Source organism: Heloderma suspectum, chromosome 1, assembly GCF_057233095.1.
Source record: "Heloderma suspectum isolate Gila_16-S chromosome 1, 16-S_ref, whole genome shotgun sequence".
NCBI classification, from domain to species: Eukaryota; Metazoa; Chordata; class Lepidosauria; order Squamata; family Helodermatidae; genus Heloderma; species Heloderma suspectum.
Genome location: NC_139458.1, coordinates 8,832,328 through 8,847,998, shown reverse-complemented (window position 1 = coordinate 8,847,998; position 15,671 = coordinate 8,832,328). Strand labels below are relative to the sequence as shown.

At 46.6% G+C, this 15,671-nt stretch overlaps 1 protein-coding gene across 1 annotated transcript; it reads right to left on the bottom strand.

The window, feature by feature from the left end:
* Window positions 1-4,730: 4,730 nt before the first annotated feature.
* On the bottom strand, window positions 4,731-15,341 carry CGRRF1 (cell growth regulator with ring finger domain 1). The gene is made up of 6 exons (XM_084835031.1): window positions 15,177-15,341; window positions 12,712-12,851; window positions 10,923-11,100; window positions 9,568-9,715; window positions 6,889-6,996; window positions 4,731-5,847 (listed from the first exon to the last, which is right to left on the bottom strand). The coding sequence occupies exons 1-6, from the start codon at window positions 15,278-15,280 to the stop codon at window positions 5,554-5,556; spliced, it is 972 nt and encodes a 323-aa protein (XP_084691157.1). The 5' UTR covers window positions 15,281-15,341; the 3' UTR covers window positions 4,731-5,553.
* Between the last annotated feature and the right edge of the window lie 330 nt (window positions 15,342-15,671).

The window sequence follows — 15,671 nt, the reverse complement described above, 5'->3', positions numbered from 1 at the left end:
TTCAGTTGGGGTATGCAAACTATGACAATAACACAGTGGCTGGGTTCACACAACATGACAAGCCAGAGTATGGGTTGAGTGTGGGTTGTTGTTGAATTGTGGGTTGTGTTGTGTGATCCCAGCTGCGCTAACCATGGTTTGTTAACCATGAACAACCCACAAAGAGAATCCATGGTTTGTTGTGGGGTTGTGACCTGTGGGTTTTTTGTGATTAACAAACCATGGTTTGTTAGCACAGCTGGGTTCACACAATACAACAACCCACAATTCAACAACAACCCACAGTTCAACGAGAACGCATACACAACCCATACTCTGGCTTGTCTTGTTGTATGAACCAGGCCACCGTCGCAAAAAGGGGTGTTACACTGGCATTGTGTATTGCAGCCTTCCCCAATGTGGCGCCCTCAGGATGTGTTGGACTACAACCCCCCAGCATCCCCCAGCCAGCTTTGTCCGGGAAGGCTGGTGTGTTGCTTTTCTGACTGTGTGTGCGAAATGCTGGAGGCGGATTTAACAGTTACGACGGTCAAAATCTTGGGACAGTCAGGAGAGATTTGGAGGCTGGTACACCATGGTCCAAGAAGCCAAGCTAAAGACACAGGAGGGAGATTAATGTACACATGCTGAACTAGCTTGCTAATGTGGGTTTAAATAATGATGCACTTGCGGAATGTGAAAACACAGTTCTGGGACATATCCTTATAAGAATTGAAATTAGCGAGCCCCCTTATACTGAGGCAGGCCAGGGGTCCCCACCCTTTTTGCATCAGTGGGCACATTTGGAATTTTGAAAGTGTTGTGGGTGCTCTCACAAAATGTCTGCCATGGGGGGGTTGCCCATTACGAAAATGGTTAACATGGTGGGTGTGGCCAGCCATAAAACACCCTGGAGGAAAAGTGGTGAGGCTAAAAGAAACTTTCCCCAAACCAAGTACAAGGAAGACATGAGTTCAGGCTTCTAACACACAACACTGCTCTTTTGAACTACTTCAACACCCATGTTCTGCTCCGACACCCATTTTACAGTAGGCAAACTGAGGAGGCTCAAAGTCACTTGGCCGAGGAAGGGGTGGAGTGTCTCCCCCAAATGGCAAATCATGTATTTCCCCCATGCAGCCATGGAGCACAACAAAATACCCATTTCACAAAAGGCAAGCCAGTGATGCTCTCCCTCTCTTTCACTCATGCACAGAGACAAAACCCCCAGCCACATCGAAAACAATACCAGCCCAAACCCATACACAAAAAGACCCAGGCAACACCCTGCTCCCTTTAAATGCAAAGCAAAGCAAAACACACAGCCCAGGCAAACCACCCCTCTACCCCCTCCCCGCAAGATGCTCCCCATCACCCCCATCTTACCACCCATGCGCAAAATGCTGGAGACCCTGGTGGTAGTCCATTGGTCTGTCTGCCGCTGCACTGTATACTCCCAGCTAGCAGTGGCTGAGAAAGGGCCCCCTTTGAGCCAGAGATTGAACTCTGCCACTGAACATCTGTGGCGTAGCGGTTAGAGTGGGACTGGGACTCAGGAAGGCCCAGGTTCTAGACCCTCCTCGGCGAGGAGCCTCCCTGGTGCCTTTGGACCAGTCCTTGATTCTCAGCCTAACCTACCTCGCAGGCTTGTCATTGTGAGGATACAATGGAAAGGAGGAGCATGTATGCCGCCCCGGGGTCCTTGGAGGAAAGGCAGGATATAAATGGAACAAACACAGTAAATAAACAAACTATGGTCCAGGGTAGCCCAAGTGTTCCATACTCTGGGTAGGATTAGGCAGCAACTTGAACACCACTGAACAGGAGGGTCCAATGACTTCTTGCCACTTTATCTCCTGCTCCAATCAAAAGATGCACTAGGAGGAGCCCACCTGGGCAAGCAGGCCTCTTGCATAGAGAATCTCTCTCTCTCTCTCTCACACACACACACACACACACACGCAGGCTGAGGCATCTCTCTTGCATCGGCGCTTGCGGATGGCATGCTAACATGCTTTAGCTTTCAATATGACATGCGACTAATTAAGCAAACATGAAACGCGCCTTGCCAAGAGCACCGAAGCCATCTGCTAGGAGTTCCAGCTCAGTCTCTCATGTTTCAAGGAGCCCTGGATTTCCTTAACCTCGATGTTGACAGCCCTGAGACACTGACGAAACAGAAGATGGGGGGGATGGTTCAGATGGTGGCATAACTGACATGTGAACACATTTGCTTGGGGTGATGAATCCATGCGCTACCCATGGGGTGAACAATGAGCCTTTGACACATCAGCATGGCTGGTGTGTGTATAATTACGTATATCATTAGCAATCCACAAACAAGCAGCCCTTTAGTGGTTAATTTGAACTAATAATAGATCACCAGTTCCCAACCTTCTGTGCCTTAGTTCAAGGTGCCTCAAAGAGGGAGGATGTGGAGATCGAGAATGGGGGAGAGGAAAGTGGGAGAGAGTTCTATCCTGGGACGTAGCCTCTGGAAGAGGCAGAAGAAGAGCCAAAAAGGGACTGGGGGTGCTGAGGGGTTGAAGGGGGCAGGATCCGACACAAGGCATCATTGCACACCACTCATACACAAAATGCAGCCATTTCCTGACCTCCATCTCTTTGTCACCCTCTGGCATGACCAAGAAACAAGATGAAGGGCCAAGCTATGCAGAGCAGAGCGAGTTCAGTTATAGCAAGCATTAGACCAGCAATGCTAGAGGGTGACAAAGAGACGGAACCGAGAGTCCGACCGTCAGTCCATCTAGCTCAGTATGGCTTACAGCCAGGTGGGCAGAAGGTACATTGGGATCTACTGGTACTTCTTTGGGTGATTTGCCGCAGATCAGGAAGGGTTTTCTTCCCAGTGGTTTAAAAATAGTGACTAAAGCCTTTCCCCACTCCACAATCAGGCAAGAAAGATTGAAGGGAAGCAGGAGGAAACTTGTACGGGGCGAAGGATTTGTCTAGTTCCAGGTCTGGTACTGCAAGCAAATTCCTTGGCTAAACATGGGCTCAAAGGCATCTTGCACCACAAATCTCTACCCAACTTCCTAAGCTGTTCTTTTGCACCTGGCTCCAGTTGGTGGAGAGCCTCGTGTGGCGCAGAGTGGTAGGTGGCAATATTGCAACCGAAATTCTCCCCATGACTCGATCCCAGCAGAAGCTGGGTCTCGGGTAGCCGGCCCAGGTCGACTCAGCCCTCCATCCTTCCGAGTTCGGCAAAATGAGCACCCAGCTTGGTTGGGAAAAGGTAGTCATGACTGGGGAAGGCAATGGCAAACCACCCCGCTATAGTCTGCCATGAAAACACCAGCGCAAGCGGCGTCCCTCTAGGGGTCAGCAATGACCCGGTGCTTGCACAGGAGGAACCTTTCCTTTCCAGTTGGTGGACCGCCAGTAAAAAACAAACTAGATCCCACAAGCCCAAATTCTGCCAACCCCTGATCTACACAGACTGGCAGCCGCTCTCAAGGGTTTCAGGCAGGAGTCTTTCCAGCCCTACCTGGGGATGGCAGGCACTGAACCTGGGACCGGCTGCATGCAAGCAGGTGCTCTACACGGAACCAAGTCTGTCTGGGAAGCTACAGCTCTGGTGCCACTGAAATCCTCCTAATTGTGTGAGGTGGCTGTGATCAATCAGTAAGGAGGAGAAAGTACTCTGAGAACAGGAAAGAGGTTCTGTCTCACTGTAAACTTGGCTCTTATACTGTAAGCCTGTTCATTTTAAGGTTTTGTATGCAAGTTTAAGAATTGGTGTCTGAGTTTGCTTGTTTTCCTCTTTCCTCCCCATCCCCTTTTTCCTTCTGTGCCTTGTCTTTCAGACTGCATGCCTGCAAGCAGGGACTGTCTTGCTTTTAATCTGTGTACAGTACTGATACATTTTTGGCTCAGCTGGTTGGCCACTGTGTCTGATCCAGCACGGCTCTTCTTATATGCTTATTTCATACATAATAAATTTGCTCAGTGCAATTTTGAAATAAGAGGAAGGAATGGAGCCACCTTGAGTGCCATCTCCTTGGTGGAAAGGTGGGGTATAAATTAAACACATAAATAAGAAACAGAACCCCCACCTAAAAGCAGCCATTTTTTAAGAGCGGGAGAGAGAAGGTGAAGACAAGCAAAAGAATCTTATATCCACTTTTAACATACAAGATCATGTTATATTTACATTCAACAGGCTCCAGGAACGAGTATTCCAAGCTATTAGGATGACCCTACAGAGAGATGTAGCATTGTACCATGCTTGGTTCAAATTCCAGCACAACGAGGAAGCTCGCTGGTTGGCCTTGGGCAAACCACTCTCTTGTTCAGCCTGACCTACCTCATAGGGTTGTTGTGGGGCTAAAAATGATGCTTTTAGTTCCTTGGAAGGGGTGCTGGAAGCAAATATAACAAAACTTAGCTACTGCTGCTACACACCAATGCTCTTCCACTAAAGGATGTCACATTTTGTTTCCAAATGCATTCTTCTATGTCACCCCTTCGTTCCCCAAGTCTTGGGCAGGGTTTTTACAGTACAGGGTTTGGTGTCTGGATTTTCAAAAGCACACCACATTTATCCAGGGCCATAGAGTTATCCAGTACTCCACTGAACACGGGGTGCTTTGCAGGAGTTGCAAAATTAAAAATAAGAAGTGGTGAGGAGACAGAAGGGCCCCAGAAAATGTCTCGGCCCAACTGCAGATAAAATTTAAAAGGTAGGTGCAAGGCAAAAAAACAAAAAAGATGAATAAATAGGCAGACTGTATTTGAGTCATGGCATTTACTATAGAAATCATCTGACGTTGCCTAGAGCAAACTAACTTTTTGTGTCCAGGGACAAACAAAAATGGATTTTGCAGCTCAGTGAATGTCCTCTTTTTGAGTTTCCATCGCTTTAGAGCCAGTTTTTTTTTGGCAATTCACACCCGGTACTGGACTTGCATTTCCAGTTCTGTGCATTTGCGGACTTGATCGTTTCAAACCCCAAACATTTAGAGGACCCCCACAGGTGAGTCAAAGTACCCAGCTCCAGCCAGGCCCAAGATCAAATACCCAAAATGCCTGTGGTCCTGCCGAAGAGCTACCGATAAAACTCCACCTATTATATTTCTTACCTTTATGCTTCCCATTTGCTACAGCTTTAAAAAGTGCAAAGTTGCTAGTGGGCTAGAAGTCAAACTAACCCTGCTCTTCTGAAAACTTACATCAATAAATAAAGTCATCCTCAGAAGGAAATATTCAGTCTGGTATGTTCTCTACATCAGTTTGTCGAAATAGGCCTCTTAATAATACTTCATGAAAATGCCCACTAGGGTGTCAAGGTATTCTTTACACCCATTTCAGTGCTTCTGTCTGCGTTTCCTGCCCTTTCATATTGCTCCAGAAGGTTAAAGCAGGGCTCTGACACCGAAAGCCTTATTACTTCCAAATGCATTGCTAAGGGAAAGCCCTATTAATGGGACACCAAACCATCATTCAGGTGGAGAGAATGCAAGGCCTACACTACTGCTCCAGAAGCAGGAGCTCTTTATCAATTTGGGATCACACGTTCCCCAGGCAGTACACACCAGTCCCCCTTTTTCGGTCTCACTCTTTTGGGCCACTCAGGGGAAAGGACTCTCTGACAAACTGGCGGCACATCGGGCACTGCTGGAAATATTTCACACACTCGTCACACAGGCAGGTGTGCCTGCAAGGGAGCAGCACCCAGTTGACGGGCCGGTTCTGGCAGACGATGCAGTCCTTGCTGCTCTCCTCCGGCACCTCCAACTCGTCCTCAGCTAGCCCAACCTTCTCAAGCAGGGCATGGTCTTCCGTCCCCTCTCCTGAGGGAGGACTGCTCAAAGATGAGGCGTTGCTGTTGGCAGACATGAAGAGTTGCTGGGGGAGGTGGGGAAAGAGGGCAGGAAGAAAGAAACCACAATTTAGGAGCATACGATGCTAATTTACATCACAGGAGTGGGCAACACTCAGCCTGCATGCAGCTCCTGCAGCCCACTGGTGCGGCCCCCAGAGCCCCTCCATAACTATCGAAATTCACGGAAGCGGCAAAAAAAATAAAAAGCGGCTGGCTGGCTGGTGGATTTTGCCAGCAAGCTGCCAATTCGTCGAATGCTCTCCACAGAGAGGCTCACCTAACCCCTATTTTGTGGTCTTTTCGGCACCTTTTATTTCCCCAGCTTTTTAGTCCTTCGATTTTGTTTTTAAATGTGTCATCATGTTTTTAGATCTTTACCCTGCTCCTGCATGTTTAGACAGAAAAATGTCCCCAGCCAGACTATTCTGGCTGGGGAATGCTGGGAGATGAAGGACTTTTTTCTGTCTAAACATGCGTAGGATTGCGCCTTAAAAATTATACGTTTTGATCATACTGGAGTTGCAGAATTTGATTTTCTGAGTTTAATTTTATTATTATTATATTTATATCCTGCCATTTTTCTCTTGCAAGGAGCGCAAGGCAGCTCATGTGCTCCCCCCCCCCCCATTTTATCCTCACAACAGCCCTGTGAGATAGGTTAGGCTGGGAATCAGCGACTGGCCCAAAGTCACCCACTGACCTTCATGGCTGAGTGGGGACTAGAACCCAGATCTCCTGAGTCCTTGTTCAGTACTCTTAACCACTACCCCACACTTGCAGATGTTTGGCTTCCAGTGTCTAGTAAACTAGAGGAGGGTTACAACTCAGCAACAGAAATAAACTTTGCATGGCTTCGATTCCATCTCCAAACCCAAGCATCTTCAAATACAAGAACCGAGTTCACTGCCCTAAGAAATACCTACAGATGCCTCTGTAGAGTATTAGAGTCAGTATAGGGTAAAATGGGCAACTGGTCTGAGTGAGAACAAGGCAGTTCCTTCTAAGCTAAAGATCCTTTGCCCATTTTGAGATATAAAATAAAGAGAATGACTCCCAAAGCTCACCTTTAGATCATGAAATTGACCTTGAGCCAGGAGGAGATACTGATACAGTATCCTGCACGAAAGCCTGTAACTGTCATCAGGAACGTGAATGATGGATACCATTGAAACCTTTAAAAAGGAAAAGAAGTTGTCTTTCAACACCATTTCTCTTAAGTTCAAGCTGTGGGGCAATGAAAAAAACAAATATCCTGAAAGGTGAAATAAATTAATACTCCTTACTCTTATTTTCCAGCCAAGTAATACCAATATCCCGTATAAATTTTATTTAATCTTTGAGGATCAAAATGCATCTTTGAGGATCAAAGATGCATCCTCTTATACTGCACCTCCATCAATCACACAAATATTTCCAGCCGTGTGTGTGTGTATGTATGTAATAGACACAAAATCCCTCCATAATCCAAGATTATTTTTTTCAAATTATGCTGCCTTGCCCATTGCACCATTGTAAGTTGGTGAACAAAATTCCTTCCCTGATTTTAATGGCTGATTTTAATGACTGATTTTATCTGCTGCTACTGTTCTTTAACTTGGCTGTCTGTTTTTATTTGGTAGCAATATTTAATAAATTCTTGATGTTAAGGGTTCTATTTCTCATGAAGCACCCTGAGTTCTTTTTGAAGAAGGCTTGAGATGCATTTTAAAAAACAAGCCAATTTGCCTTCATTCCATTTCTTCAGATGGAAAACATATGCGAGCACTGGGTTTCCTACCCTAGTTCTGGTGAAATCCCCCTCTTGTTGATAGTGACAGTGAACTCTTTCCGCAAAGTGAAATCTCTTTTATTTTAAGCCACCTTGAAGGGTAGCCTTCTGCTTTGCATACAGAACATCCCTGGTTCAATCCCTGGCATCTCCGGGGAGGGTAGGAAAACCTCCAGCCTGCAACTGGGGAGAACTGTTGCTGGTCAGGGTGAACAAAACTGGGCTAGATGGCCAAGGTCAGACACAGGATAAGGCAGCTTCCGACATTCACCTAAGCAAGACCAGTGCAACTTTATTAATTGGCTATGCAAGTTAAAGGTTCACCCAGGTAAATCTTTATGTATGTGAACAACAAGACCAAAGTCCTGCTGTTCATGATTTAAATCAGCAAGAAAAAGGGTCTGTTAAATCAGTGATTTAAATCAAGTTTCCCATTGAAACATTTTAATATATTTCCTTTTCCATTTAATATATGAACAATTATGCAAATATGACCACTAAGGGTGCAATCCTATGCATGTTTAGCCAGAAAACGAGTCCTACAACTCCCAGCATTCCCCAGCGAACCATGCTGGTTGGGGGATGCTGGGAGTTGTAGGACTCTTTTTCTGGCTAAACATGCATAGGATTGCGCCCCAAATAGAGTACTATTGACACTGTTTCATTCTTACAAGTAGTTTTGCATCTCTTTGGTCTCACTGTATATATTTTGCATGCTTTCCTTATTTTGCCTATAGAGGGAATGTCCTTAAAATTTTCCCATAAAACGCCTTTCTTACGACCATGACAGTTTGAGGTTAACTGCACAACCCTCTACATCTCCTCATAAATGTTCCACTGAGTTCAGTGGAGCTTAGTCCCAGGTAAGTGGGTTCAGGATTGTATCCTTAATATGAGAATAGAAGAAGATGCACCCTGAACAATTTTGTCTTCTCTTTTTCGGTCCAGTGTTGCTGCTTCCTGTTTCACTCTTTCTTGGCCCAGCCCTGCCTTGACAATAAACAAAGTAGCAAACAAAAACAAAATACCTATGACTGATAGGTCAAACCAAGGTTTGATAAGTTACTGGACTGAAAAATTCCAATCAATGTATTTTTAATCCATTTTTAATTTTTTTTAAGCATTAATTTCCATCCACTCTACTATATTGTTTTTCTGTCTTCTGTCCTCTGCCTTGCTTGGTCCAACTCCACCACTACAAGCAGCACAGAACAACCATCCTGTTCAGCCAGTATCTTTGCACATGTGACTTTAGATGGAGAAACTGAAAGCCCAGAACTTTCAAGAAGCAGGAGCTCTTAGGCTGGACATAGACGTTGCCATGGGAAGAAACGCTGAAATTAATGCCCATGTTGGACTGGTAGATAACTATAAGTGTATATAACTTAAGTGTATATAACTTAAGTGTATATAACTTAAAAAATAAGTTACAATTGAATCTCATCATAAATGATGAGAGTCAATTGTAACTGTTATTTTTTAAGTTAGAGAGAAATGCAGTATGTCCTTTATGATGTTTTTAAAAGATCAAACACATCGATTCAAATTTTAAAAATCTGATTCAAATTTAAAAAATAATCTTGATTTTTTTTAAAAAATTATCGATTTTTACCCACCGTGAACAAGACCCTTGACCTCTGTAACAAGACTTCGTAGGCTGGAACAGACTGACCTTGTGAATCTGTGGGATCTGGCAGGCTCCAGACCAGCAGTGGGGGCAAGTGTAGGGTGGGTTGCATGCAGACGCCCTTGGCTGCTTTTGTGGAGGCAGTGGCAAAAACAGCCACAATTTGTACAACAGCAGTAATAAAAGCTATAATTTCTAGACACTAATGATTTTCAGTTATTTGTACTTCATTCTACTCTAAGGGTTCCACACACAGATGTGACAGTCCTGTTGGATTGTCATTTTTCACACATGCATAGTTCTACGCAAACTCCCATTCTGTTTTATTTTAGGATAGAGATTACCTACAATGTCATATATTTCTCTGTTGCCTTCATCAGCTAAGGTCAGCAGTGCGACTAGCGGATATCGAGATCTAGGCACTGGGCCAAAGTCAGTGATTTGTGCCTCTCCTGGTAACACGCAGTGCTTTCCCCCTTTGTCTGTCTTCTTTATGCTTCGTTTGCGTCAAGGAACACGTGCTCTGTAGCCGCAAATGAAGACCGGTGTCACTTTTCTGCCAAGTATGTTCTTGGACTTACACACAAGGCTCAAGATGCACAACAGCCAGGCTTGGTGGCTGATGCACTGTCTCTCCTACTATCCCGTCCGGTTTCACCTGGGACAGAGGAGCTGTGTATGATCCTTCTGTCTGTGACAACTCACGAGCACAGAACTTAATATCAGGTGCAAAATGCAGCCTCCAGTAATCTGAACTTTTTTTTTCCCTTTTGAAAATGTTACTAGTCCTTATGACTATAGACATGAACAACATTTCCAGTAATCAGAGGGCATGGTTTCATGCTCTGCATAACTGCCCCTTCCAATCATTACTGTGAACAGAATGATGGAAAACAACAACAACAACAACCCAGGATGAGTTATGTAAAATTAACAAAGGCATGCAAATCTGCTAGTTTTCCTTAATTTGGTCATTATTTGCCTTTTCTTAGTGGAAGACCTAAGTGGCTCTGGAACAGAATGTCATTTTGTTATGGCAAACGGCTAGTCAGTACTCAAGCATTGACAAAAGGCTCAAGTGCATCTGTTCCCTATTCTCCCTTGGCAGTGCAACAGTTACACAGCAGACTGAGAGAATACAAAACTTAAACATGTTAATCAATGCTGTTCATCAGCTTTCCATGACAGCAAAGCAGTGCAGAGAGGGAGAGGAGCCAATGGGTGATGACTGGCATGACCACAGGAGCCTGTTCTATCTTTCTCTAATTGGCTGTTTAGCTGCAACAGAGCAGCGAATTAAGAAGGAACAGAGAGACATGGTAGACTGCTTTCAAAAGGTTCACTATCCAGAGTCAAGGGAGATCCTGTATTCAACTCATCCTTCAGTTTCTACATTCATTTCTATGTGCAATTAACAAGAAGAGTGTCAGCCTGAAGCCCATTCTTAATCTCAGAGTGCAAAAGGAGAACGTAACATCTAAAGAGCTCAACAGTAAGACTTTCAAAGAATCTGAATTTTAAAAACCCAGAATGGGAACAAAGAAGAATATGAAGGGTACTAGCCGTTGCATTTCCAACTTTTCTTTGCAGTCACAGGGGCTAGAAACTTGCTTTATTTGTTTTTGTTGGTTTTTATAAGCAGAGATTTTCAAGATTTTACACTTCTACAAAGCTGCAGATGTGCAAGTTTGATTAAAGGATACCAGTACTGTTGGTGGTAGAGATACTCGTTATACAGTGCATCCTCAAAGGCCTGTGGAGTTCTTATCCGAAAGCAATAGGCATGTTTCTGCAGAGCTTCATGGAGCTTTTGCACGCTGCAACCCCAGTAGCATGTAAGCAGACAATCTTCCAAACAATCAGGTGCCAGCGTTATGCCACCTTGGGGAAAAGAAATGAACATGAGTGTGGAGCCATGAGGAGAGGTTTTGCCAATCTGAAATGTTCAGAAAGAAACAAAAATAGTATCTCAATCCTACATTACCATGTAGTAGAGCTTACATCCTTCTAAATGACAAACACCAAGTTCCAAAGTCTTTCAAGCTCAATGGCTCTTTTCAGGCAAGGAAAATCTAACAATTCCTAGAAACCAGCTTTATGTTATTTCTTTGAGCAAAGACTCAGTTCCAAGCATATTCAGATTTCATCTCCTGAGAAAGAACTAATGAGCCCAAAAATATATCATTATTGTGATGGTTATGGCTATCTAAAGTCTAGCTAGTAAAACATGATGACACCTTCTCTGGAACATGTTTGTACCATACCTTGTTGGCCTTCCAGCACCGAGGACAGAACAACAGATAGCCATGAGATTCAGAGATACTGAGCCCTCCTCTATCCTATTTCTTGCCAGCAAGAGCCAGTCAGGGTGGGAGAGACGATGGAGGTGATTTCGTCTCTAGTTCTTCCTTTATGAAAATCAGGTAGATAGGACTCTGAGCCCATCTAGTTCACTTTCCAGCAGTGGGTGGGGATGGGCAACAGAGAGGCCATAGGATCCTGTGGATCCTGGCCTCCCTTCCCAGCTCACTGGAACACCCCCTTTCACCTCTATGAGGTTATCTAAGATGGCTGTTGCAACCTTGGAAAGCAGCCACCACAGTGCTGTACACAGTGGATGCGAGGGGGCAGAGGAGGGGAGAAGGATTCGATGTCAAATTCCCCCTGCCAAGGTTGTACGGGAACCTGAAATATCCTACGGCCCCTGGGGCGCTCTCCCAGGGACCATGGGATTGCTCTGCCCGGGTGTATTTCACAAAGAATGGCTCTTGTTTCAGTCAGGTTTATAACGCAAGTGTAGACGCCCACCCCCATGAAGTCTCCTCCTCCCTCCACTGTCACTACCAGCAGCTATTGCAGCACGCTGTACTGAGGGAGATGAGAGGAGGACGTAGGGCCATTCCACCATCCCCGATGAAAGCCTACTTTTCCCCCTCTTCCCTCCCCATTCCTTTTTCCTTATGTTTTTTGAGATTGTAAGCCTGCAGACAGGGGCTGTCTTGTTTTTCTGCTAGCATATAAGCTGCTTTCTGAGAACATTTTTGGGCTTAGGAGCTCGATACAAATACTTTAAATAAGGGTGCAATCCTATGCATGCTTAGACAGAAAAAAATCCTACCACTCTCAGCATTCCCCAGTCAGCACTGCACCCTAAATAAATAATAAAATGAACCCTACACCAGCCAGAATGCTCATTCACATTACAAAAACCACTCTTTCACTTTCTCTTCTGTGTGATCACATGTTAAAAGGAACAGTGTTGGAGAGGTGATTTAAGCCTTGTGGTAAAAATGCCGTAGGTTAGTTGTCTGGATGTGGGGAGCTGGCCAATTTTTACAGGGGACGGCTTAATCTGTGTCAGCTTGTTTCAGTGGATAGTGTCAAACAGGAAAAATTACCACTGACAAATCAAGGACCAGCGCTTGGTCTAGCAGGGAGCAAAGGGTGGAAAAGATGAACAGAGACAAGAAGCAACAACAACAAAGTACTGACTTGCAGCTGATGCCGCTGCTGGGTTTTTGATACCCAAGCTGAACGGGTTCTTCACCTGTCGCATCTGTTTCTGGGACACTTTCACATTTGATTCTGTTTCTTCTGAATTTCTCAGAATCACAGGAACATCCCACCCAAACCTAAGCAGTGTGAAATAATAATAATAGCAAAGGTTGACATTAATGGCATTCTGATCTGGTTAAGTTATAGACATAAACAACAAGCATCCGAAAACAAAACAAATCCCAGTATCCACCCCTGTTGCACTTACTCCAAATTTACCCCTATATGTGATTCTCCCTTCACCACGTCTGGGTTTCTCTCCAGCACAGAGCAGCCATTCTTGTTTGCTCCCTCCCATTAAAATGCAGCCCAACCATCTCTCACTGGAAAAGTCTTTTCCCACTCCCCTATACTGCTCCCCCAAACTTCTCTCTTGCCCCCCAGTCCACACACTTTAAGCCAGGGGTGGGATCTACTTTGTTTTTTTACTAAAATCCCTGAAATCTACCAACCGAAGCCTGGTGCAAGTCAGGCAATCTTAAAGCGACATACACAAAAAAAATCAAAAATCCATAAGTAATATAACAGAAAAAACTCAAAATCAATATAAACTATAATCAGCACAATAATACAAATGAATATAAACAGCATAAAAGCATCATCTAAAAACAATAAATAAGAAAAGTGTACATCTACAATACACTCAGAACTACTGAATCCTGAGCCCAGGAATTTGTTTTGAGTATCAGAACTGAATGGAGATCACAGTCCTATCACACAAAAATCAATTCCCGTTTACCACTTTCTTCATTTCAGCAGTATAACTGGGGGAGTGGGGAGTCATTTTGTTGCTATGATTGACAAACAACTGGGAGTCAGAGATTCTTGCTGATCTACTGCAAACCACCCGGAGATCTAAGAGTAGATTCAGATCTACTTTCTGCTTTAAGCTACATATGCCCCTCCTAAATTCTACTCCAGCCATACCTCTTTAGACAGCTCCACATACATACCCATTACCACCCCACCACTACCACCATGCACAGCTATGAGGACAATATTGTCATAAGAACATAAGAGCCGTGCTGGATCAGACCAAGGGTCCATCTAGTCCAGCGCGCTGCTCACACTGTAGCAACCAGCTGCAACAGCACCCTCCCACCCACGTTCCCCAGCAACTGGTGTACACAGACATACTGCCTCTGATACTGGAGGTAGCATAGAAGCATCAGGACTAGTAGCCATTGAGAGCCTTCTCCTCCAGGGATTTATCTCACCCCCTTTTAGCCATCCAAATTGGTGGCCGTCGCTATGTTTTGCAGTAGCAAATTTCACAGTTTGACTATACACTGTGTGAAGAAAGACCTCCTTTTATCTGCCCGGAATGTCCTCCGTTACAGGGATGTTGTAAGGATGATTATGTGCAAAGCCCTTTCAACATGCGAAATGTGGATATATCTTAAGGCATATTGCATAATCCACTCCCCCATGTCCCCCAATCTGGGTTAAAACCCCTTTCCTACGATCTAGAATCATAGCATCATAGGGCTGGAAGGGGCCTACAAGGACATCGAGTCCAACCCCCTGCTCAGTGCAGGAATCCAAGTCAGAGCATCCCTGACAGGTGGCTGTCCAGCCTCGTCTTTGAACGCCTCCAGCGTGGGAGAGCCCACCGCCTCCACAGGTCATGGGTTCCATTGCTGTATTGCTTTAAGAGCCAGGAAGTTTCTCCTGAAGTTCAGCCCTGGCTTCCTGTCGCTTGAGCCCATGTCCTGCCCTCTGGAGATGGAGAAGAGATCCTGGCCTTCCTCTCTGGGACAATCTAGCCCAGCTTCCCTCAACCTGACGCCCTCCAAAGGTGCACTGAATCGCAAATCCCATCTTTCCCATCAAGTTGCCCACATTGGCCACCCTGGCTGAGAACGATGGGAGCTGCAGTCCAGCACACCTCTGGAAGGCCCCGGGTGGGGGAGGCCTGATCCAGACCCCCCACCCCCGCTCCAAGCATAGCCCCCTCACCTGCCCCCTTTGTTATTATTATTGCATTTATATCCCGCCTTTTTTCCTCTCGCAAGGAACCCAAGGCGGCTTACATGATCCTCCTCCTCCTCTCCGCTGTATCCTCACAACAACCACCCTGTGAGGCGGGTCGGGCTGAGAGTCTGTGACTGGCCCAAAGTCACCCAGTGAGCTTCCATGGCCGAGTGGGGACTAGAACCCGGATCTCCCCGCTCCCAGCCCGTCACTCTCACCACTGCACGACACTACCCTCGACGCCTCCCGCATCTCCCTGCCCGCCCTTGCGCCCCGCCCCACCCCGTTCGCCGCAAGGGGCTCCTCGGCCCTCCCTTCCACGCACACACACCGCTCTCCAAAGAGCTCCCAGCCGCCCCTCAGGGCTCCGCAGCCACAGGGGCCCTGTGCCGAGCCCCCCCCCCCGACCCCAGCCCTGCCCCACTGACCAGCCCATGACCAGGCCGCTGGTGACCAAGAAGCAGACGAACACCACGGCGATGTAGAAGGCCGGCGAGTACTCGTAGAGCGCCACCAGGAAGGCGGCCGCCATCGGGGAGGCGACGGAGCGGGCCGCGCGGGCCTCGGGCCGCCTCAGGGCCCGTTCCCGCGCTGCCGGCCGAGAGCGCACGCGCAAGTGGTGCGCATGCTCGCGAGCGGGCGGCGAAGCCGACGCCGCCCCTCCTCTCCTCCTCGCTTGCGGCCCCTCCTCCTCCAGCCTTCCCCTAGGCGGGCGCCCTTCGGATGTGTTGGACTGCGACTCCCAGAATCCCCCCAGCCAGCTTTGCTCGCGGCTCCTCCTCCTTCAGCCCTTCCTCTCCTCCTCGCTTGCGGCCCCTCCTCCTCCAGCCTTCCCCTAGGCGGCGCCCTTCGGATGTGTTGGACTGCGACTCCCAGAATCCCCCCAGCCAGCTTTGCTCGCGGCTCCTCCTCCTTCAGCCCTT